At 37.5% G+C, this 26,647-nt stretch overlaps 1 protein-coding gene across 1 annotated transcript in view; it reads left to right on the forward strand.

Annotated features, from left to right (window-relative positions):
- SYNDIG1 (synapse differentiation inducing 1) overlaps positions 1–26,647 on the forward strand; it is a gene marked incomplete at its 3' end in the record, with an annotated part of 191,806 nt that overhangs the window by 84,066 nt on the left and 81,093 nt on the right. The window contains exon 2 of the mRNA XM_080931011.1: positions 7,567–8,124. Coding sequence (XP_080787137.1) covers positions 7,645–8,124 — 480 coding nt within the window. The 5' untranslated portion in view covers positions 7,567–7,644. The remainder of the gene's footprint in view (positions 1–7,566; positions 8,125–26,647) is intronic.

Consider the following 26,647-nt stretch of genomic DNA (forward strand, 5'->3'; position numbering starts at 1 on the left):
AGCTGGTTCTTTGAAAAAATCAACAAGATTGATAAGCCCTTAGCCAGACTAAGTAGAGGGCAAAGAGAGAGTATCCAAATTAACAAAACCAGAAAGGAAAGTGGAGATATAATAACTGAAACTGAGGAAATTCAAGAAATCATCAGATCCTACTACAAAAGCCTATACTCAACAAAGCTGGAAAATTTAGAAGAAATGGATGCCTTTCTAGACAGATACCAGATACAAAAGTTAAAGCAGGACCAGGTAAACCATCTAAATAATCCCATAACACCTAAAGAAATAGAAACAGTTATCAAAAGCCTAACAATCAAGAAAAACACAGATGCACATGGGTTGAGTGCAGAATTTTTTCAGTCATTTATTGATGAACTAATACCAATACTCTCCAAACAATTCCACAAAAATAGAATCAGATGGAACACTACCTAACTCTATTTGAGCCCACATTAACTCTCAGGCCTAAACTACACAAAGACCCTACAAGAAAAGAGAATTTCAGACCAATCTCGCTTATGAATATTGATGCAAAAATACTAAAAAAAAAAAATCCTTGCAAACCAAATCCAAGAACACATCAAAACAATCATTCACCATGATCAAGTAGTCTTCATTTCTGGGATGCAGGGATGGTTTAATATACAGAAATCCATCAATGTAATCTACCATATTAACAAACTCAAAGAAGAAAAACACATGGCCATCTCACTAGATGCTGAGAAACCATTTGACAAAATTCAACAACCCTTCATGTTAAAAGTCTTGGAAAGAAAAGACATCCAAGTCCCATACCTAAACATAAGAGGAGCAATATACAGCAAACCCACAGCCTACATCAAACTTAATGGTGCGAAACTTGAAACAATCCCACTAAAATTAGGGACTCGACAAGGCTGTCCACTCTCCCCCTACCTATTCAACATTGTACTGGAAGTCCTGGCCGAAATAATTAGACAGGAAAAGAAAATCAAAGGGATAAAAATTGTAAAGGAAGAAGTAAAAACATCACTCTTTGCAGATGACATGATAGTGTACTTAAGTGACCCCAAAAATTTCAACAGAGAACTCCTACAGCTAATAAACAAGTTCAGCAAAGTGGCTGAATACAAAAATAACTCAAACAAATCAGTAGCCTTCCTCTACTCAAAGGACAAACATGTGGAGAAAAAAATTAGGGAAAAGGTACCCTTCATAATAGTCACAAAAAATATGAAATACCTTGTTGTGACATTAACTAAGCATGTGAAGGACCTGTATGACAAGAACTTCAAACCTCTAAAGAAGGAAATCGAGGAAGATCTCAGAAAATGGAAAGATCTCCCATGCTCAATGATTGGAAGCATCAACATTGTAAAAATGGCCATGGCACCTTAAGCAATCTTCAGATTCAATGCAATCCCCATCAAAATACCAACCCACTTCTTACTAGAGTTGAAAAGAGCAATGTGTAATTTCATCTGGAATATCAAAAGACTGAGAATAGTGAAATCCATCCTCAACAACAAGAAAACATCTGTGGGAATCACCCTCCATGACCTCAAGGTATATTCCAAAGGAATTGTGCTAAAAGCTGCATGGTACTGGTATAGAGATAGGCATGTGAATCAATGGAATAGAATAGAAGATCCAGAAATGAGCCCTCAAATATGTGGTCACTTGATTTTTGAAAAAGATAGTTACTCAGAAGATCTGCAGACAGCAGAACTTTATGCCCTTAGTTCTTAGGGGAGAAATTGTTGGCTTGATTGGCCATGACCTCAAATATTTAGGTATTTATTTTTAATTTGCCAACATGAGTAAATCTAGAGACCTTTTATAAACATCTTGCCTATTAATTATGCTTTGATGAATAAAAAGTAACTCCCAACACACACACATGCACACACACACACACACACACACACACACACGAGAGAGAGATATAGAGAAAGAGAGAGACAGAGACAGAGACAATCAAAGAGAGACATAGAGACAGACAGAATAAGATAGAGAGGAACACACAGAGTTTCCATTCATACAGGGCAGCAACAGGAGCACACAGTAACACATTTCTCGATTTGTAAATAAAATTTCACCCGATCAGTTGGGCAGGGTGAACTGAGTCTCTGTGGAGAGAGAATCTAGGTGTAGACTAACAAATGTAGAAACATCAAGAATCAATAACCAAATAAGCTTGGAACTCAAGAAAAAGGGAAAAGAAGACAAGAGCTCTGTCTGCCTTAGCCCCCTTGGGTATATATATATTTGCCCTTTGCTACATTTTATTTTGGTGGTTTTCTAGGGCAGAAAACTCATAACAGTTTCCAATGATTCTTCAAAAAAGTCTCAGGCAAATAGTTGCTTCATTAAACTTAGAAACTGGAGTTAAACCAGCTGTATTTTGAGTTTGCCTTTTCTGAACTGTGCCTCTGACTCTCAACCAGTGTGCCACACACAAAGAGCCTGTGGCAGAGGACTGGAGAAATTAAACTGAGTCTTGCCAACAAATAGTTTTGTGCCCTATGTAGTAAGGAGAACTGAGAAGTTCCTTCTGTGAAATCAACCAGGCACTGGAGGAAACTCCTTAGCTTGCCTCATCATAACTTTTTTACACATAAGTGGCTTTTAGGAAGCATTTACATGTGTGTGTGTGTGTGTGTGTGTGTGTGTGTGTGTGTGTGCAATAACAATAGAAAAGAGGCCATTCGTTTGAAGAAGAGTTGGAGAAATGTATAGGACGGCATGGAGAAAGGGAAGGGAAGAGAAAAATATTGTAATTATGTTATAATCTCAAAATAAAACAATAACACAAAATGAGAATAAATAATCAACTCTAAAACCAAGCAACTTGTCTCATAGTAACACTGCTGTGGAATACTGTATGCCTTTTACTGCTTGCCTCACCAAGCCTTAAGCCTTCATATGCAGACTGGGATGTCCAGGCATGCAGATTGTGCTTCAAGAGGTACATTTTCTGCATCAGCCTTTGCTGTTCAGCTGTCCTGTGTGCATGTGTGGAGGAGGACATGGACCCAGGACCCAATGTGTACTAAGTATGCTCTGTTTCCCCAAGCAATACCTCAGCCCTTATATTTCTTACCAACTCTCAGGTTGCTCTGAGGCTGCTATATGTATGAGCAGCAAACTACATGGATTCTAAAAGAAATGAAGCCATAAGTCCTTCAACCTTAATGTTAATCCCACCGCTAATGCACAGTCAACACAAAGTACCTGATGGCTGGTTTTATATCTAGTTCAAGAAAGAGAAAATGTGCTGCTGATTCCTTGGTCTTAAGTTTGTGTCTGGGTAGAATCATGATGACCTCAGCAGCTATCAAATTGGCCAGAAGAACGAAATAGAAATAACAAATGAAAAAAAGAAAAAGTCAAGAACAGGGGATAGAAGCTCGCCATCCAATAGAAAAGTTACTTCTGGTTGTCCAAGAGCATACAATTCAATGAAAAATGCTGAATTTGAAAAAAATGCTATCAGTATCTGCTAGAAAGGTATTTATAAGGTCTGGGCACAAGAAACTCTGGCTAAGACTGAATCTTCAAGATTTTTCTAGGCTTGCTGGTACACCCATCAGAGCATAGTAATCCATTGAAGGGCGAGCCAGTGTCTACATTGTAAAAGGAGAAAGATTGGCACAAAGATATTGTAGAAACACATTGTATTTTCCTGAACTATGTGGGACATAGAGGTAGTCCTCAAACATGTTACTCTTGGTATGTTGGTGTAGTATGGTTACCTTGTAAAATCTCTCTTCAACTAGTTTAACTCAATATTTTAGTTCTCAAATTTTAAAACATCTCCATAGATACACATATCAAAACCAAATAAGCAGAGGCAATGATGCATTGTGAACATTCTTAAACTGCACATGATTCCATATTAATAGCTCTTATTATTTCTCAATGCATATGCTTAAGAATTTGAATCTGATCTCAGAATTTTTTTAGTCACAAAGGTCTACTCCACCACTCTTCCTTTAGTCAGAGTGAAGTTTTAGATACTGTATTTGCTACCACATAAAATCAAACATCCATAATTAGAAAATACTTAAATGTTATAGAAAATGTTAGTAATAGACAACATCAAACTAAACGGTGAGAAACTTGAAGCAACCCCACTAAAATCAGGGACTCGACAAGGCTGCCCACTCTCCCCCTACCTATTCATCATAGTACTGGCCAGAGCAATTAGACAGCAAAAGGAAATCAAAGGGATACAAATTGGAAAGGAAAACGTAAAAATATCACTATTTGCAGATGACATGATAGTGTACTTAAGTGACCCCAAATATTCCACCAGAGAACTTTTACAGCTTATAAACAACTTCAGCAAAGTGGCTGGATACAAAATTAACTCAAACAAATCAGTAGCCTTCCTCTATTCAAAGGACAAACATGCGGAGAAAGAAATTAGGGAAAAGATAGCCTTCACAATACTCACAAACAATATGAAATACCTTGCTGTGACACTAACTAAGCCTATGAAGGACCTGTATGACAAGAACTTCAAATCTCTGAAGAAGGAAATTGAAGAAGATCTCTGAAGATGGAAAGATCTCCAATGCACATAGATTGCAAGGAAAAACATTGTAAAAATGGCCATCTTACCAACAGCAATCTACAGATTCAATCCAATCCCTATGGAAATTCCAACCCAATTTGTCATAGATTTGGAAAGAGCAATTTGCAAATTCATATGGAATAACAAAAAAAAACTAGAATAATGAAATCTATTCTCAACAACAAGAAATCTTCTGTGGGAATCACCATCTCTAACATCAAACTATATTACAAAGCAATTGTGTTAAAAAAAATGCATGGTACTGGTACAGAGATAGGCAGGTAGATCAATGGAACAAAATAGAAGATACAGGAATGAACTCTCACACATATGGTTACTTGATATTTGACAAAGGAACTGAGAACATTCAATGGAAAAAGGGCAGCCTCTTCAAGAAATTGTGTTGGCTCAATTGGCATTCAGCATGCAGAAGAATGAAAATAGATCCGTTCTTATCTCCTTGTACAAAGCTCGAGTACAAGTGGGTCAAAGATCTCCACATAAAACCAGGTACACTGAATCTATTAGAAGATAAAGTGGGGAAAACCTTAGAAGACATAGGCACAGGAGAAAATTTCCTGAACAGAACACCAATGGCCTGTGCTCTAAGATCAAGAATCAATAAATGGGACTTAATGAGATTACAAAGTTTCTGTAAGGCTAAGGACACTGTCAAGAAAACAAAACATCAACCAACAGATTGAGAAAAGATCTTTACCAATACTACATTTGATAGAGGTCTAATATCCAATATATACAAAGAACTCAAGAAGTTAGTCAAAAGAATCAAACAATCCTATTATAAAATAGGCTACAGAGCGAAACAAAAGAATTCTCAATTGAGCAATATCAAATGGCTGAGGAGCACCTGAGGAAATGCTCAACATAGCTAGTCATCATGGAAATATAAATCAAAACAACCCTGAAGTTCCACCTCACACCAGTAAGAATGGCTAAGATCAAAAACTCAGATGACAGCACATGCTGGCGAGGATGCAGAGAAAGAGGAACACTCCTCCACTGTTGGCAGGGTTGTAAGCTGGACAACTACTCTGGAAATCAGTCTGACAGTTCCTCAGGAAAATGGACATAGTACTACCTGAAGAACCAGTTATTCCACTTCTTGGCATATACCCCAAAGATGCTCCAACATACAATAAGGACACATGCTCTACCATGTTCATAGCAGCCTTATTTATAACAGCCAGAAGCTGGACAAAACCCAGATGTCCTTCAGTAGATGAATGGATACAGAAATTGTGGTACATTTACACAGTGGAGTACTACTCAGCTTTAAAAACAATGGCTTTATGAAATTCCTAGGAAAAGGGATGTATCTAGAAAATGTCATCCTGAGTGAGGTATTCAGATCACAAAAGATCAGATGCAATATGCAGTCATTGATAATTGAATACTAGCCTCAGAAATCTCTGAATACTCAAGAAACAACTCAGACCATATGAAGGTCAAAACAAAAGAAAGAAAGGAAGATAGAAAGAAATGAAAGAAAGAAAGAAAGAAAGAAAGAAAGAAAGAAAGAAAGAAAGAAAGAAAGAAAGAAAGAAAGAAGAAAGAAAGAAAGGCTAAAAAGTGGAAGCCTCAGTCCTCAGAAAAAAGAAAACAATAAGTGTATAGCACCCTCTCAGAATGGGGTGCACATAGCTTTTAAATCATTAATATCTCAAGAGCTAAGAAGATAGCCTTGTGGAAAGTTTTGGTAGTTAAAAATCATTATGTTTAATCTTTGCACACCAAGACAACTTTGAGTATTTCCAGGTTATGTTTTGTTTTACATATACTTTATGATCTTTGTAAATAGTAAGATTCCAATGCATACTATCAAGCCTTTAAAAAACAAGTACTGACAAAAATATATTCATATATATTTACGTTAAAATACTTTTATTAATATGTACTTATATTTGTTTTTTTAACAAAGGTATAAGAAAAACAAAAAAAAAAAAAAGAAAATGTTAGTATTTGATTACCCTGAGATGAAACTTTTATGTATGTATCCATGTTCATGCATATGTGTACATATACATATGTGTGCGGTGGTCAGGTGTTGCCATCAGGTGCCTTCCTCAATCTTTTTTCATATTAGTTTTTGAGACAGGGTCTGTCATTGAACCTGGAGCTTGCTCATTCAGCTAGACTGGGCAGCAACTCCAGGGATCCTCCTGCCTCTACCTTGGCAGTACTGGAATTAGAGGTATGTACCACCATACTTGGCATTTTTTTTCTGTTTTGTTAATGTGGGTTCTTGGGATCAAACACAGATCCTCATGCTTGCATGGCATCTACTTTTCTAATATACACATTACATTTCTTAGAATCCTAAGCTTCAGTTTCCTTCTTTCTTCCTTCCTCTCTCAGTCTTTTCTTCTATATTATGCAAGGCTCAATAATAAAATTGTCTAAGGGAGAATAATTTGGGGTCAGTGTTTATGAGTGAGTTCAGTGCCTACCTATTATGTACCCATGAATGCACTCATATGTACATAAAATATGCCGTCAGTAGGACTGTGTCCACCTACAGTCTAATTCGTTTATCATTAATTTTTTTAAATGCAGGCTATCATTTTTAACTGTGTCTTCTTTGATATGTTCTCATGCATGAGTGAATGGTTGTATACTTGGAAGAGTCAATCTCATTACAGACAAACAATTGTATTTCTTTGTAGACAACTGGGATGCTAATGTGATCAAGTTTCTCAGAGTTTCTCTGTTTGCTGACAGGCAGGGGCTTCTATAGGGCTGCAGTAGATCCAGTTTCTGCAGCTTCCACTATTAGGAAGCAAAGACTTCATAGAGATGCAGGTAATAGATTTCTGGCTTAATCTAGATATTGTTCTAATGGGGCCTTTGTAAATATCACAGAACAGGATGGACTATGTATTTTTCTGCCTCCATAGTTACTATTCATACCAAATGCCTAGTAAACTCTGATGCAGTGTAGGTCTATGTGATGACTTTTTAGTAATTTTTACTCTCTGTTTCCTGTTCCTCAGGGAAATGGGTCCTACGGGGCTTGTGTGACCTGTGAATACAGTCTACTAGCCTGACGCCGAGCTGGGAAGGAATCTACCATGGATGGCATCATTGAGCAGAAGAGTGTTCTGGTACACAGTAAGATCAGTGATGCTGGCAAAAGGAATGGTTTAATTAACACCAGAAACTTCATGGCTGAGAGTAGGGATGGTCTGGTGTCTGTTTACTCAGCACCTCAGTACCAGAGCCACAGGCTAGTGGCCAGTGCAGTACCAGGCAGCCTAGAAGGAGGTAGAAATGAGCCTCTGCAGCAACTGCTGGACCCAAACACACTGCAGCAGTCCATGGAGTCCCACTATCATCCCAACATCATCCTATACTCAGATGGTGTGCTCCGATCCTGGGGGGATGGTGTAGCCACTGACTGCTGTGAGACCACCTTCATTGAGGACCGGTCACCCACCAAAGACAGCTTGGAGTACCCCGATGGGAAATTCATTGACCTCTCAGGGGATGACATCAAAATCCATACCCTGTCCTATGAAGTGGAGGAAGAGGAGGAGTTACAGGAGCTGGAGGTCAGAAAATATGCTTATTGGGAACCTTTTGGAATTGGGGTGGTGTGACCTGGAAGTTAGCTATCAGTGCTTAGAAAAGGCCTGGGAATGAAATTATTATGCAAAAATGCAGAGGTATTCTTGGCACTACTTTATTTCTGAGCTTTTGTGGAAGGTGGAAGGAATAGAAAAAGGTTGGGAGCTGTGGTGGTGATTCTGGTTAAAGATGACCTATACTAATAGCTCTGTGGGTAGGGTGACACCATACTATTCCTTTATATCTGTTAACATAAATGGACTCAATTCCCCAATAAAAAGATATAGGTGAACAGATAGGATACATAAACAAACCCCAGCATTTTGCTGCATACAGGAAACTCATCTCAGAGACAAAGAGATACACTATCTCAGAGTAAAAGTTTGGGGGAAAAAATCCAAGCAAATGGCCCCAAGAAGCAAGCTGGAGTGACCATTCTAATATCGAATAAAGTGGATTTTCACCAAAAAGTTATCAAAAAATATAAGGAAGGACACTTTTTACTCATTACAGGGGAAATTTGTTCAGGCGGAACTCTCAAATCTTAACATATATGCTCCAAATACAAAAGCACCCATATTCATAAAAGAAACCCTACTAATGCTCAAAAAATATACTGTAGCCAACACAATAATAGTGGGAGATTTTAATACCCCACTCTCACCAATGGACAGATCATAGAAACAGAAACTGAAAAGGGACACAGTAAAACTAGCAGAGGTTATAAACCAATTGGAAATAATAGATATCTACAGAAAATATCATCCTAAAACAAAAGAATACACCTTCTTCTCAGCACCTCACAGCACCTTCTCAAAAACTGACCATATAATCAGTCAGAAAACAAGCCTCAATAGATATAAGAAGATTGAAATACTCCCATGCATTCTATCAGATAACCATGGTCTAAGGCTGGTCTATGATAACAAAAAACACAACAAAAAGCCCATATTCACATGCTAACTAAACAATGCTCTATTAAATGATAGCATGGTCAAAGAAGAAATAAAGAAAGAAATTAAAGATTTTCTAGAATTCCATGAAAATGAAAACACAACATATCCAAACCTATGGGATGCAATGAAAGCAGTACTGAAAGGAAAACTCATAGCTCTGAGTGCTTCCAGCTTCAAGTGCTAGCAACTTGACAGCACAGTTGAAATCTCTAAAACAAAAAAAAAGCAGATATACCCAAGTGGAGTAGATGGCAAGAAATAATCAAACTCAGAGCAGAAATTGACCATATAGAAGACAAAAGAACCATTCAAACAATCAGCAAAACGAAGAGCTGGTTCTTTGAGAAAATTAACAAGATTGATAAACCCTTAGCCAGACTAACTAGAGGGCAAAGAGAGAGTACCCAAATTAACAAAACTAAAAAGGAAAGTGGAGACATAACAACTAAAACTGCGGAAGATCAAGAAATCATCAGATCCTTCTACAAAAGCCTATATTCAGCAAAGCTGTAAAATCTGGAAAAAATGCATGAATTCCTAAACAGATAGGAGATACTAAAGTTAAAGAAGGACCGGATAGGCCATCTAAATAATCCCATAACACCTAAAGAAATAGAGGCAGTCATCAAAAGCCTCCCAACCAAAAAAAGCTCAGGTCCAGATTGGTTCAGTGCAGAATTTTATCAGACATTTATTGACAACATAATACCAATGCTCTCCAAACTATTCCACAAAATCGAATCCAATGGAACACTACCTAACTCATTTTTTGAGGCTACAATAACCCTTGTTCCTAAACCACACAAAGATGCTACAAGGAAAGAGAACTTCAGATCAATCTCATTTATGAACATTGATGAAAAATACTCAACAAAACCCCTGCAAACCGAATCCAAGAACATATCAAAACGATCATTCACCATGATCAATAGCATTGATCCCTGGGATGCAGTGATGATTTAATGTATGGAAATCCATCAATGTAATCTACCATAGAAACAAATTCAAAGAAAGAAACCACATGGTCATTTCACTAGATGCTGAGAAAGCATGTAACAAAATTCAACTCCCCTTCATGTTAAAAGTCTTGGAAAGAACAGGAATCCAAGGCCCATACCTAAACATAATAAAAGGAAAATACAGCAAACCAATAGCCAACATCAAACTTAACAGTGAGAAACTTGAAGCAATCCCACTGAAACCAGGCACTAGACAAGGCTGTCCACACTCTTTCTACCTTTTCAACATAGTACTGGAAGGCCTGGCCAGAGCAATTAGAGAGCAAAGGGAAATCAAAGGAGTACAAATTGGAAAGGAAGGAGTAAAAACATCACTGTTTGCAGATAGTGTACTTAAGTAACCCAAATGTCTACAGCTGATAAACAAGTTTACAAATTGGATGGATATAAAATTAACTCAAACAAATCAAAGGACAAACATGCAGAGAAAGAAGTTAGGGAAAAGATATCCTTTACAATAATCACAAACAATGTGAAATTCTATGGGGTGACTATAACTAAGCAAGTGAAGGACCTGTATGACAAATACTTCAAATCTCTAAAGAAGAAAATTGAGGAAAAACTCAGAAAATGGAAAGATCCCCCATGCTCATGGATTGGAAATATCAACATTGTAAAAATGTCCATCTTACCAAAAGCAATCAACAGATTCAATGCAATTCCCATCAAAATTTCAACCCAATTCTTCATAAAGTCGGAAAGAGCAATGTGCAATTTCATCTGGAAGAGCAAAAGACCTAGAGTAGTGAAATCCATTCTAAATAACAAGAAAACATCTGTGGGAATCGCCATCCCTGACCTCAAGCTATATTACAAGGCAATTATGCTAAAAACTTCATGGTACTGAACCAGAGATAGGCATGTGAATCAATGGAATAGAATAGAAGATCCAGTAATGATCCCGCACATACATGGTCATTTGATTTTTTACAAAGGAACTGTAAACATTCAATGGAACAAAAAGAGCCTCTTCAACAAATGGTTTTGGTCCAACTCGCAGTCAGCATTCAGAAGAATGAAAATAGACCTTTCTTATTCCTTTGCACAAAGCTCAAGTGCAGTTGGATCATAGACCTCCACCTTAGTCCAGGTACACTGAAATTATTAGAAGAGAAGATAGGGAAAACCTTAGAACACGTAGGTACAGAAGAAATTTTCCTGAACAGAACACCAGGTGCTCTTTTTCTAAGGTCAAATATTGACAAATGGGACTTAATGAGATTGCAAAGTTTCTGTAAGGCTAAGGAGAAGACAAAACAGCAGCCAACATTTTGGGAAAAGATCTTTACCAATCCCACATCTGATGGAGGCCTAATATCCAAGGTATACAAAGACCTCAAGAAGTTAGACAACAAAGAAGCAAACAACCCTATTAAAAATGGGATACAGAGCTAAACAAAAAGTTCTCAATTGAGGAATATTGAATGGCTGAGAAGCAAATCAAAACAACCCTGAGATTCCACCTCACACCAACCAGAATGGCTAATATCAAAAATTCAGATGACAGCACATGCTGGCGAGGATGCGGTGAAAGAGGAACACTTCTCTACTGCTGGTGGGGTTGTAAACTGATATAACCACTCTGTAAATCAGTCTGGCGATTCCTCAGAAAATTGGACATAGTACTACCTGAAGACCCAGTTATTCCATTTCTGGACATATACCCCAGATAAGCTCCATCATACAACAAAGACACATGCACCACATAGCAGCCCTATTAATAATAGCCAGAAGCTGGAAAAGCCCAGATGTCCTTCAGTAGATGAATGGATACAAAAATTGTGGTATATTTACACAATGGAGTACTACTCAGCTATCAGAAACAATGACTTTATGAAATTCTTAAGAAAAGGGATGCATCTAGAGAATTTCATCCTGTGTGAAATAACCCAGTCACAAAAGAATAGACAGAATATGCAGTCACTGATAATTGGATACTAACCCCAGATAGCTCTGAACACCCCAGAAACAACTCACAGACTATATGGAGTTCAAGAAAAAAAAAATGGCCAAAAAAATGAAAATAAAAAACCATTATGCTTAATCTTTACACACCAAGAAAACTTTGACTATCTTCAGGTTACATCTTGTTTTACATGTACTCTATGCTCATTGTAACTAGTAAGATTTTAATGCATACTATCAAATCTTTAAAATACTCAAGTACTGACAAAAGTGTATTTGCATAGTTTTATGCATAAATGCTTAAAATCTGTAAATTTATCTTTGTTTTTTAACATAAAGTTGTTCTATTAAAAAAATGTAAAAGAAGTTCCTGAATGTCTCCATTATGTTTTTTCCAATTATGTGTGTTTTATTACCCCTTCCTTTCTACACATGTATATTTGTTTTGTTTAATTATTGATTATGTTAAGATCATTTAGAACTAAAGATGTGATTATGTATCTCCTTAGTCCTCAGTCAACTTCTGAGGCTTCAGAAAGCCTAAGACTTCTCTTCTACCTTCACACTTGGGTAGGTGTCTGGTTGAGCTTGCAACTAAACAACCAATATTTTAATGCAGTTTGCTGATTCTTGCTATGTCTGTATCCATATTTTTGGCAATTGATTTCTAACTGGGTTCTCTTTAATTATAAGTTTCTCACACAATGATTCTAGCTAGCTGGATATCTTAGTAAGGGTTTTATTGCTGTGAACAGACACCATGACCAAAGCAGCTCTTATAAGGCCAACAGTTAATTGGGGCTGGCTTAGAGGTTCAGAGGTTCAGTCTATAATAATCAGAGAAGCAACATGGCATAATCTAGGTAGGCATGGTGCAGAAAGAGCTAAGAGATCTACATATTCTTCTTAAGGCTGCTAGCAGAATTCTGACTTCCAGGCAATTGGGATAGGGTCTAAAAGCCCACACCTACAGGGACATGCCTACTCTCTCAAGGCCATACCTCTAAATAGTGCCACTCCCTTGGAAACCATGGAATTCCACTCCTTGGCCCCCATAGGTTTGTTCAAAAATATGAGTCTAAGGGGACCATACCTAATTATAATGCAAAATACATTTAGTCCAGCTTCAAAAGTATCCATAGTCCATAGCCGTCTCAAAAATATGAGAGTTTAAAGTCTCTTCTGAGATTCATCTAATCACTTAACTATAATCCTCAAAGCAAAGAAGGAAACTATCTGGGCAAACTCCAAACTCTGCATCTCCATGTCTGAGATATACTGAGACCTCAGAATTTTTCAGGATTGCATACTGCACAGTCTCACTGGCCAGGCATATTAATGGTTTCTTCAGGACAGTCTGGATGATAATAATTGGATTTGGTGTCTAACCCCTCAGGATCTCGTTCCTGGCAGGAGAAAGCTGCAGGTTTTAACTGAATGCCAGGAAAGTATGTGACCATTGTTTTATCTGATTCCCAGCCTTCAACTGAAACCTGAAGCTTTCAGAAGCACCTACAGCAGGAATCCACTTCACACTTCACACAAAGAAGCTTAAGCAGCAAGATTACTGGGACACATAATAAAATAATTCTATAAAACAGAATAAAAATTAAAGCTATGGAGTGAAGTGGATAGAATCCACTGCAGGAAGGCTTCACTGTGTTCTGACCTGTGTCCAAAGATACCTCATTGCTGACTTGTTTCAATGCACACCTATTCAGACCCTAAACCTGCTCATAAACTTTGAGCATTCTCTTCATTGTGGTTAAAAAGGGAGCCAGAGGAAGACAAATGGTCACTCACAGAGAACTGACACCTGGCTAGGTACTTTGCAAATTGTTTCATATAATGCTTTCAACATGTGTAGACAGGGAATACTCAGGTGTCTTCCTAGTTTAGGCTCACACATGCTAGAATCCGTTCCAGCATCATAAAAGTTAGCTTTGCTAGAAACTTTGGAGCTGAGGCAGTTCTACTAACCCTAGATTCTTGACTCCTAATGACCATAATGGTTGTTTTGTTTTGTTTTGTTTGTTTGTTTTGAAGTGGGGGTAAACTATGGCAAAACTGCAGAATCTGCAAATTTGATAACAAACACACAGGGATGGACTTGTCATAGGCCTCTACTTGGCTTTTGAGAAACTCCAGCCTGGGCTCTCTGATACTTTTGTGTTTGTGCTTCCATTCAGAGACTTGTGACTCCTGTGACTACAACAATAGAGACTATATACAGTGATACATGTGCAAGGAAGTGGATAGTCTTCAATAGACAATTGAGGAGAATCAAAGAGTGTGAATAGAACCAGGTGATTTTGACCCAAAAGAAGAAAAACAAATTCAGAAAATGATAAATGGTATTTTTGAAAATTGATTTTTCTGGCTTCAAATATGAGGGATTAATCATACTGATTTGTGTAAGGTGATTTGGAAGAATTATTTTCCTTTTTTTAAAATTGTTGTTGGTTTTTGTTTACATCATTGCATTGACTATTCAAAAGGAAGAGTAGGGAAATGTAAAAAAAGTTAGCTAAAAGGAACAACTATCTTTTCTGATCGTGGGTGAGAGAAAAGGACGATTTCACAATTAAGAATGTTGTTAGCTGTAGTAAATATACTGGTATGCTAGTCATTCTCCTTAAACATTGTTCTTTCTCTGTCCAAGTTAGGTACTAAATCTGTCTCTCAAGATTGTATTGAGAATCTCTTGAGAAAGATTTTTATTATTTTATTTTAATTCATTTTAGATTATATTATTTTTTAACCAACTTTATTTTACAAAACAAAGATAAATGTACAGATTTTAAACATTTTTTGCTTAAAATTATACATTTTTGTCAGTACTGTTTTTTCAGATATTAAAATAATTTTTACATGAAACTATGTGAATATATTTTTTAATCAGTACTTGATTTTTTTCAAGGGCTTGACAGTATGCATTGAAAACCTAATAGTTACAATGAGCGTAAGGTACATGCAAAACAAAACACAACATGGAAATAGACAAAGTCTTCTTGTTTTGTAAATATTTTTTTTTTTGTTTTCTTTATTTCTTGGACTTCATACAGTCTGTGAGTTGTTTCTGGGGGAGTGCAAGCCTCTGGGGTTAGCATCCCAATATCAGTGACTGCATATTATGTCTGTTCTTTTGTGACTGGGTTATCTCACTCAGGATGATATTCTCTAGATGCAGCCATTTTCTTAAGAATTTGGTTAAGTCATTGTTTCTGGTGGCTGAGTAGTATTCCATTGTGTAAATGTACCACAATTTTTGTATCCATTCATCTTCTGAAGGACATCTGTGTTCTTCAAAGCTTCTGGCTATTATAAATAGAGCCGCTATGAACATTGTGGTGCATATATCTTTGTTGTGTATCAAAGTGTCTCTGGGGTATATGCCCAGAAGTGGAATAGCTGGGTCTTCAGGTAGTACTATATCCAATTTTCTGAGGTATTTCCAGAGTGGTTGTATTAGTTTGCAACCCCAACAATAGTAGAGAAGTATTCTTCTTTCTCCGCAGCCTCGCCAGCATCTGCTGTCATCTGAGTTTTGGATCTTGGCCAATCTGACTGGTATGAGGTGAAATCTCAGGGTTGTTTTGATTTGCATTTCCCTGATGGCTAAGGATGTCAAGCACTTCCTCAGATGTTTCTCGGCCATTCGGTGTTCCTCAACTGAGAACGTTTTGTTTAGCTCTGTACCCCATTTTTTAATAGGGTTATTTGATTCTCTGGTGTCTAGCTTTTTGAGTTCCTTGTATACCTTGGATATTAGGCCTCTATCTGATTTGGTGTTGGTAAAGATCTTTTCCCATTCTGTTGGTTGCCATTTTGTTTTTTTGACAATGTCCTTAGCCTTACAGAAACTTTGCAATCTCATTAAGTCCCATTTGTTAATCTTTGACCTTAGAGCTTGAGCCATTGGTGTTTTTTTCAGGAAATTTTCTCCTGTGCCTATGTGTTCTAAGGTTTTCCCTACTTTCTCATCTAATAGTTTCAGTGTGTCTGGTTTAATGTGGAGATCTTTGATCCACTTACACTTGAGCTTTGTACAAGGAGATAAGAAAGGGTCTATTTTCATTCTTTTGCATGCTGAGTGCCAGTTGGACCAGCACCATTTGTTGAATAGGCTGTCCTTTTTCCATTAAATGTTTACTACTCCTTTGTCAAAAATCAGGTGACCATATACATGAGGGCTAATTTCTGGATCTTCTAATCTATTCCATTGATCCACATGCCTATTTCTGTACCAGTACCATGCAGTGTTCAGCACAATTGCCTTGTAATATAGCTTGAGGTCAGGGATAGTGATTCCCGCAGATGTTTTTTTGTTGTTGAGGATGGATTTAGCTATTCTAGATCTTTTGTTATTCCATATGAAATTGCACATTGATCTTTCCAATTCCATAAAGAACTGGGTTGGAATTTTGACGGGGATTTTATTGAATCTGTAGATTGCTTTTGGTAGGATGGCCATTTTTAAGATGTTGATCTTTCCAATCCATGAGCATGGGAGATCTTTCCATTTTCTGAGATCCTCCTCAATTTCTTTCTTTAGAGGTTTGAAGTTCTTGTCATACAGGTCCTTCATTGCTTAGTTAGAGTCACACCAAGGTATTTCATAGCTTTTTTAACGATTGTGAAGGGTACCTTTTCCCTAATTTCTTTCTCCACATTTTGTCCTTTGAGTATAGGAAGGCTACTGATTTGTTTGAGTTAATTTTGTATCCAGCCACTTTGCTGAACTTGTTTATCACCTGTAGGAGTTCTTTGGTGGAATTTTTGGGGTCACTCTAGTACACTATCATGTCATCAGCAAAGAGTGATGTTTTTATCTCTTCTTTTTCGATTGATATCACCTGGATCTCCTTTTGCTGTCTAATTGCTACAGCCAGGACTTCCAGTACTATGTTGAATAGGTAGGGGGAGAGTGGGCAGCCTGTCGAGTCCCTGATTTTAGTGGGATTGCTTCTATTTTCTCGCCATTAAGTTTGATGTTGACTGTTGGTTTGCTGTATATTGCTTTTATTATGTTTAGGTATGGACCTTGGATTCCTGTTCTTTCCAGGACTTTTAACATGAAGGGGTGTTGGATCTTGTCAAATGCTTTCTCAGCATCTAGTGAGATGACCATGTGATTTTGATCTTTGACTTTGTTTATATGGAGGATTACATTGATGGATTTCCTTATATTAAACCATCCTTGCATCCCAGGGATGAAGCCTACTTGGTCATGATGAATGATCGTTTTAATGTGTTCTTGGATTCGGTTTGCAAGGATTTTGTTGACTATTTTTGCATCAATGTTCATAAGTGAGATTGGTCTGAAGTTCTCTTTCCTTGTAGGGTCTTTGTGTGGTTTAGGTACAAGGGTTATTGTAGCCTCAAATAATGAGTTAGGTAGTATTCCATCTGATTCTATCTTGTGCAATAGTTTGGAGAGTATTGGTGTTATATCCCCAATAAATGTCTGATAAAATTCTGCACTGAACCCATCTGGACCTGGGCTTTTTTTGGTTGGGAGACTTTTGATGACTTCTTCTATTTCTTTAGGTGTTATAGGGTTATTTAGATGGTTTACTTGGTCCAGGTTTAACTTTGGGACCTTGTATCTGTCTAGGAATTCATCCATTTCCTCCAGATTTTTTAATTTTGTGGAGTATAAGTTTTTGTAGTAGGATCTGATGATTTCTTGAATTTCCTTATTTTCAGTTGTAATGTCCCCACTTTTTATTCTGATGTTCTTAATTTGGATACTCTCTCTTTGCCCTCTAGTTAGTTTTGCTAGGGGTTTATCAATCTTGTTGATTTTCTCAAAGAACCAACTCTTGGTTTTGTTGATTTTTTCAATGGTTCTTTTTGATTCTATTTGGTCTATTTCTGCCCTAATTTTGATTATTTCTTGCCGTCTACTCTTTTTGGGTATATCTGCTTCCTTTTTTCTAGGGCTTTTAGCTGGGCTGTCTGGTTGCTGATGTAAGCTCTCTCCAGTTTCTTTTTGGAAGCATTTAGGGCTATGAGTTTTCCTCTCAGTACTGCTTTCTTTGCATCCCATAGGTTTAGGTATGTTGTGCTTTTGTTTTCGTTGAATTCTAGAAAATCCTTAAATCCTTTTTTTATTTCTTCTTTGACCCGGCTATTGTTTAACAGAGCATTGTTTAGTTTCCATGTGTATGTGGGCTTTTTGATGTCTTTGTTGTTGTTAAAGAGCAGCCTTAACCCATGGTGATCTGAGAGGATGCATGGGAGTATTTCAATCTTCTTATATGTATTGAGGCTTGCTCTGTGTCCAATTATGTGGTCAATTTTCGAGAAGGTGCCATGGGGTGGTGAGACGAAGGTGTATTATTTTACTTTAGGATAATATGTTCTGTATATATCTATTAATTCTAGTTGGTTCAATGTATTTGCTAGTTTTGCAGTGTTCTTGTTCAGTTTCTGTTTCCATGATCTGTTCATTGGTGAGACTGGGGTATTAAAGTCTCCCACTATTATTGTGTGAGGTGAAATGTATTTTTTGAGCTTTAGTAGGATTTCTTTTATGAATATGGGTGCTTTTTTATTTGTAGCATATATGTTAAGGATTGAAAGTTTCTTCTGACAGATTTCCCTGGTAATGAGTAAAAAGTGTCCTTCCTTATCTTTTTTGATAACTTTTGGTTGGAAATTTACTTTATTCGATATTAGAATAGCCACTCCAGCTTGCTTCTTGGAGCTGTTTGCTTGGAAGTTTTTTTCCCACCCTTTAACTCTGAGATAGTGTCTGTCTTTGTCTCTGAGATGAGTTTCCTGTATGCAGCAAAAGGCTGGATTTTGTTTATGTATCCTGTCTGATAGCCTATGTCTCTATTGGGGAGTTGAATTCATTTATGTTAATAGATATCAAGGAATAGTTGTTTCTGTTTCCTGCCATTATTGCTTTTGTGGGTTGAGTTGTGTCTGTGTCTTTTTCTTCTTTTGGTTTTCTTGTTTAGGAGTTTTCTTGTTTTTACTAGGCTGTATTTTCCCTCATTGTGTTGGGTTTTCCACCTATAATTCGTTGTAGTGCCGGGTTTGTGGTCAGATATTGTGTAAATTTTGATTTGTCTTGAAATATCTTCATCTCTCCATCGATGGTGATTGATAGTTTTGCTGGGTATAGCAGTTTGGGCTGGCACTTGTGTTCTCTTAGGGTGTGCATGATGTCTGTCCAGGTTCTTCTAGCTTTCATAGTCTCTGTTGAGAAATCGGGTGTGAGTCTGATTGGCCTGCCTTTATATGTTACCTGACCTTTTTCCCTTACTGCTTTTAGTATTCTTTCTTTGCTTTGGGCACTTGATGTTTTTACTATTATGTGTCGTGAGGTATTTCTTTTCTGGTCCAACCTATTTGGAGTTCTGAAGGCTTCTTTTATGCTCGTGGTCATCTCTTTCTTGAGGGTAGGGATGTTTTCTTCTATGATTTTGATGAAGATATTTACTGTGCCTCTTAGTTGATACTCTTCTCCCTCTTCTATTCCTATTATCCTTAGGTTCGGTCTTCTCATTGTGTCCTGGATTTCCTGGACATTTTGGGTTAGGAGCTTTTTGTTTTTTGCATCTTCTCTGGCTGTTTTGTCTATGTTTACAATGTTGTCTTCTGCCCCCGAGATTATCTCTTCCATCTCTTGTAATGTATTGGAAATGCTTGCTTTTGTGATTCCTGATTTCTTTTTTTTTTTTTTTTTTTTTTTTTTTTTTTTTTTTTTTTTTTTTTTTTTGGTGTTCTACCTGTAGGGTTATCTCTTTTTGTGTTTTCTTTATTGTGTCAATTTCCGTTTTAAATTCCCTCTTCCATTCCTTCATCTCTTTGATTCTGTTTTCCTCTAGTTCTTTGAGTTCTTTGAGTGTTTTTCTTTTTTCCTCTTTAAAAGCTTCTGAATCTTTTTGCTTTTCCCCTGTTCTTGTTTAAGTATCTCTATCAGCATCTTGAGGTATGATTTCAGGTCTGTGTCTTCCTTTTCTGGAGTGTTTGGAATTCCGATGTTTGCTGTTATGGGAGAGCTGGGTTCTGGTGTTGCCAGGTTGTCTTGGTTTCCTTGGGATATACTCTTTTGCTTTCCTCTTACCATTTTGTTGTCAGTGATATGTTCTTGCCTTTCCCTTGTATCTGGTCTGTGTCTCTGGATCTCCACTGGTCCAGGTGGCAGATGGGTCGAGCCCTGTTCTATGCCTCAGAGTCGCCGGGTGGGAACATAAGTTCCTAAGTTCTATTCCTGGTCGCAGGATCAGACAGGGCAGGGCAGGGCAAGGCAGGGGGTGCACTTTCTGTGCGCACTCTGCAGAGATCTCTCTGCTCCCTGGCAGCCCAGGTCTCCCACCCACCAGTTGCATAGCCTCTAAGAGCCACTGTTCTGGGTGGCAGATATGCCAGGCTCTGCTCAGAGTCCTGAAGTCGCCTCCGGGTGGAAACAGAAGTTCCTAAGTTCTGTTCCAGGTCACTGGATCGGGCAGGACAGGGCAGGTCAAGGCAGGGGGTGCACTTTCTGTGTGCATTCTGCAGAGATCCCTCTGCTCCCCAGCAGCCTAGGTCTCCCACTCACCAGTTGTTCCTAGATTATATTTTTAATTTCTCCTTAATAACTCCATACTATTTTTTCTCCCTTTATTAATAAGATGTTAAATCATTGTCACCATCTTTTTTATTTTTTAATATGGCTTCCTTATTTTTAAATAAAGGAATTTATTATGAAATTTCCTTAGTCTAGGAATGTATTTGCAATAGCTGCACTGTGGTCTTTCTTTTCCTGCCAAATGTACATCTGTGCCTACTCAGTCATGTACTTCTGACTATTTTTTGCCTTAAATATGGACTACTCTTTCTAGATTTTTTACTTGAAATATAAATTATTTAGCCCTTTCTCTTACTTATTATTATTTGATTTGTTAGTGACTTTCTTGGACTAAATGTGCATACTGTTCTGTGGGATTTAGCCAATGATTTTACTCCAGTTGTGTTTTTCTTTCTCTCTCTACTCCCCTCTTCCACTATGACTGACTTTTTGGGATTAAGATCATTACTAGTTAGAAGCTGAGTCCACCAGATGGTGCTTTCAATGTTCCTACAGATGCTGTGTTTTGGGGTTATACTCCAGCAGCTTTCAATTTGTCTAAGAATCCATGGTCCACCTTGTTCCCTCCTGCTTTATTTCTTGTTTTGCCCCAAGATCAGCCTGCATGGAGCACTGAGCTAAAAGCATCTCTATGTTTCTCTCATTTCCAGGAGCTCTCTATTAAATTTTTGACTAGACTCAATTTGACACTTGATCCAAGACTTGATCTTCTACTCCCCAGCCCCTCCTTTTTAACTTGGCATAGATTTTTACTTTCTGCTTCCATCAGTTTAGTCCCTCTCACCAGTAAATCTAGTTTCCTTAAACAACCCTGAAATTCTTCAGGGAGCATACTGGGAGAAGGCATAGAGCAGTCCCCAATAACAGCAGAACAGCAGGACCCCCTCTGCTTCTATTCAAGTTCAATTGTTTTCCACAAGTAAATATCTTTGGTATATTGTTGGCCTTTGTTACACTTGAGAACCCTGATATGGCTGTTGTTGACTGTGTTTCAAGTTTCAAGAGACTGGATTTGGCTTTGTCCTACCTTTCTTCCAAGAACTCTCTGGAAGATTTTTTGGGACATTATATGAAATTGTGGACATGCATATCTGGGCATGGACTAGATGTGGCACATGTGAACAGAGTGTTTAGATGTGAACAGACAGTTTACTGGTTGGTTTTATTGCTAATAAGCTAGAGATACCTGGAAAGAAATTGAAAACTTACCCCTACCAGATGACCTTACCGGTGAGCATGTCTGGGAGGCATTTCTTGATTGCTGATTTATGTAGAAGGGTCTAGCCCACTGTATGTGGTACCATCCTCAGGTAGGTAGTTCAAGGCTGAGTGAGCCCAGGGAAATGAGACAATAAGTAACTTTCTTTTGTGATTTCTGCTTCAGTTCCTGACTCCAGGTTTCTTCTTGAGCTTCTGTCTTGGCTTCCCTTAATGCTGGACTCTAATTTGAAAGATATAATAAATCCTTTATTCTTTCCTCCCTGAGTTTGTTTTTTTATTAGTGTTCTTTTGCTTGCTTTGTTTTAGATTTAGATTAGATTAGATTAGATTAGATTAGATTAGATTTAGATTAGAGTGTTCTATCTTCATGTATATCTGTGTACCATATCTATACAAAGCCCATTGACCCAGAAACCTTCTATTAGGTCTCCTTGAACTGAAGTTGCAGACCTTTGTTAGCCACCATGTAGGTGCTGAGAATTAAATGTGAGTCCTTTGCAAGAACCACCAGTGACCTTAGCTGCTAAGCCATCTCTCTAGCTGTTTGGTCAGTGTTTTATCATAGCAACAGAAAGCAAATAAGAACAAATGGCTTGTGAATGGGCTAAGAATTTTAATTAAATTAATTATCTTTAAATGATATGACAGATCACTACTTATGGTATTAAAAATTAAGCTATTCTTGCTTTCCCTTGAGATAATATATTCATGAAAATTGTATTTAGACATTCCTGCTTTTTTGGGGATCATAATTGGGTCATGTGCAAAGGAACTATCTTATATCATTGTGGCCCTATATGATATTTCTAGTGTTCTAGCTATACTGCCACCTTGATCTGTGAGAAAGCACTGTGCAGATAACTTTGGTTGGTCCGGGAGTGAATCATACCTTCAAAAAAATCTTTGTAAGGCATCATCCATATAAATTATTTATCACCTGCATGTGTGTGTGCTTGTGTGTGTTTTTTTTTCTCTTCCCCATTGTTTGATACAAGGTCTCATATTGGTTTTTGTTGTTTTGTTTTGCTTTTGTTTGTTTTTTCTTCTGACACATATGACATAATAGCTAACTTATAAGCCTTTGGAAATTCTTCTATCATAACTCTCCATGCCACTGTAAGAGCAGTATGATCTTACAAGTATGTGCTATCATGTCCAGCTGCATGCATGTTCTGGGGATTCAAACAGAGAATCTCATATTTGCCCAGCAAGTATTTTAGCCATTAAGCATGTTCCTTTGTCTATTTATAGAGAAATGAAATATATACATACATATTATCAAATGTAAACATTTGATAATTAGAATAATAGTATAACTGATTAATTTGAAATGTGAAAATTCATTGAAATATACAACTTACACATGTTTCTAAAATAATAATAATTAACAATATTAACTTAGATATGTTTCTCAAATAACAATAACCAACATTTAGGCATGAGGAAATTCATATATCGAGTAATGAGCTCAAGCAGTACAAAGAAGGATTTCTGACAGTTAGATAAATGCCAGCATTTCTTAGAAACTGTGAAATGAGTTTTCTGTATCCCATCCCCAAAGGAGCCATTTCCCTTACCTCTCTCACAAGGGACATAAAGCTCTCCAATTGACATAGACATGTGGCACCTGTCAGCACATTACAGCCCATTCTGGCATCTATGCTCCCTTAGTATCACAAGCACCTTTTATTCATTTCAGTGTCAGCATCCAAGCCCTTCTTACCTCTTCTACCCTAAACTTCCTTCAGCTCACTGGCTCCCTACCCCAACTACTTACCATTTCACCATTTTTATAACCTAGCTATGACTACTATCTACTCTTTTGTTCTCTCTCTCTCCTCTCTCTCTCTCTCTCTCTCTCTCTCTCTCTCTCTCTCTCTCTCTTTCTGTCTCTCACTATGATCTTTTCTCTATCTCTTGCTACCTCATTATCTCTGCTATTCTTTCCACCTATCTCACTTCACTAACCCTAGCCATGTCCAGTTTCTTTTCTTTTCTCTCTGCTTTGAACTTTTACAGATGACTCTGGATATTTTCTCTCTCTTATTCTCAATAGGAACCTTCCCAAACAATGGAGTAGTCATATAGGCAGTTTCTTTACTGACCCTTCTCACATACTGTGTCACTATCTTTAATATTTTTATCTTTTATGTGTCAGTAGAAGCACTGAGGTATGTAATAAAGCCATTTGATGGGAAGGGGAGACTTTCCCCATAGTACATCCTCTTGTCATAGAAATTCAAAGTCATTGTTTATATTCCCTTGAGTTTCCACCTGTTAAGCAAAGGCCCCCAGTGCCAACCAAATTTGCTGAAGCAGAAGAACCTGTAATAGGAATAAGTAGTTCTCTGATCAGCAGCCATCATTGTAACTACTGGGTCATTGTCAGTCTCCTGGGTGGCTAAAGATCTGCTATAGCTATGGAGATAATAAACAAAATCATCATAGAGAACAGAACCTCCTGTCCCTGCAAGATGATCATTACTGTCACAGAATCTGCACTTTATAAGCTGCATGATTTTAGCATGGTAATTGTGACAAATGGAGTTTGAATAACAATGGAAAGAAAAGCCCATAACTGACAGATCTTCTTTCATCCTTGGTTTTGAACAATATAAAAAGTATTCTAATTCTAAATGAAATTGTACTTATATTGAATTTTCTCCATCTTGACTAAAGTCTTCTTGTCTCAGTACTCAAAATATCTAAAGCAGGTTGTGCTACTTAGTTTTCATTTTCAACTTTCCACAACCTAGAGTCAATTGGGAAGAGTGGACTAACTGACCTGTGGACATGTGTGCGAGGCATTGTGTTGGTTGATGTAGGCAGTTCCAACTTACTGTGGGCAATATCATCTTTAGTCAGGGTTCTCTAAAGTAACAGAACTTATAAAATAAATTCTCTCTCTGCATATATAGAAAGAGGCTTTTCAGAATGACTTACATACAGCCTATGATTCAGCTAATTCAACAGTGCTGCCTATTAATGGAAGATCTAAGACTCCAGTGGGTGTTCAGTGCATGAGGCTGAGTGTCTCAGCTGGTCTTCAGTGTACATCAGAATCCTGAAGAAGTAGGATCTAATACCAGTGAAGAAATGGACTTGCTAGCATGACAAAAGTATGCAAGCAACAAGTAAAAGCTTCCTTCTTCCATGTCTTACATAAGCTTACAGCAGAAGGCATGGCCCAGAGTAAAGGTGGTTTCTCACCTCAAAGATCAGAAAGGGAAAAAAGTGATAATAAAATAAAACTTCAACAGAAGATTATTCTTTGAATTCAAAGATGTCATTAAATCTGAAAGGTTGGGGTGAGAAGATGGCTCAATGAGTAAAGCACTGCAAACATGAGGACCAGAATTCACTTAAAAGCCAAGTGGGTATGGCAGTCTACCCATAATTTCAAAACAAAGAAGGCAAGGAGGTGATCATTGTTGTGAGATGGCTAGCTAGACTAACCAAAATGGCATATTCCAGAATTAGTGGAGAAAAACCTGGCTCAGCTATGAGGGAAGATACCCAATGCTAAACTCATACCTCCACCTACATGTACCCATACATGTTTAAATATAGGTATAAGTATATACACTACACACATATACATATGCCATAAATGAAGACAAACATATCTTTATATTATGAATAAGACATTACTGATCAGGCTGATCATAGTATTGACAAAATTATCATTTAGTCCATCAATAAATCTAACACTGAGCACATGTTTTGCTTAGTGTATATTCTTCTTTTCTCCTCTCACAGATCATGTCACAGTGTCTTCTGGCAACATAAAAGAAATGCGCATCTGAAGCAGTCCACTTGCTGAGATTGGGGCGAGGCCTAGATGAAATTTAGGAGTGAACAGTGGGTGGTGAAGGATAATATAGACCTAGGATCGGTGCTCTAAATTTTTATGTTAGACTCTTAAAATTGTAAGAAGAAATATTTTCTTTTTCTTCTCTCCCCCCTTCTTTGTTTTGTTTTGTTTTGTTTGAAAAGTTTGCCTGTTAAAATCATTAGGTCTTGAAGACAGAGACTGTCCTTCATAGAAAAAGGCCAAACTCACTATGCTCACTGGTCATGCATAGTAGCCTGCATTATTGCTCTTTTCTAAAAAAGAAGTATACCATATGGGATCAGAAGGAAGAGAGAAAGATTCCCATCATGCAATGCATGTTGAGTGGATCTTTTCTGGGCTTTAATGAGAGCTGTGTTTTTACTAACAAGTGGAGGCCAAAGGAATAGTGGGGAGTCTAGATAATTTAGGAGCTGGAGTTTCCTATAAATACTCAAATAAAAAGGTTTTTGTGTTTTTCTTTTCTCTTAGGGGAAAAAACAAAACAAAAAAAAAATAAAAACCAAAACAGCAATGACAACAAAACATTGTTTCTCTTATACCAGTCACCATGGAAATATGAAACCTAGAGAAGAGATACATCTACCATCTCATTTAAAACCCACATGTTCAGGAACAAAGTTCATATTGTGTGACACTGGTATTAATTGGAAAACATCTCCAGAGGCTGTAGCAGGTTTTTATATTGTACCTGAAGTGCACTTGTAAGCAAAGATCCAGTGTACTGCAGTGACTTGTGTTAGAGCACAAGTACTTAGAAATTCCACAGTTAGTTAGGTGAATGCCAGTAAGGCCAATGTTGAGAATCAGTGCAGACATGAATTTGGACTACAGGCAGTAAGAGAATGTGGGGCCCTAAAGACACAGAAATGGCTGAAATCAGACTCAAGGACTTTGCAGTCATCCCAAGGCTGTGAGATCCTGCCTGTGCCTGAGAAATAAAAACAATGGCCCAGAGTAATTCTC

The sequence above is a fragment of the Micromys minutus genome, assembly GCF_963924665.1.
Source record: "Micromys minutus genome assembly, chromosome: 17".
Lineage (NCBI taxonomy): Eukaryota > Metazoa > Chordata > Mammalia > Rodentia > Muridae > Micromys > Micromys minutus.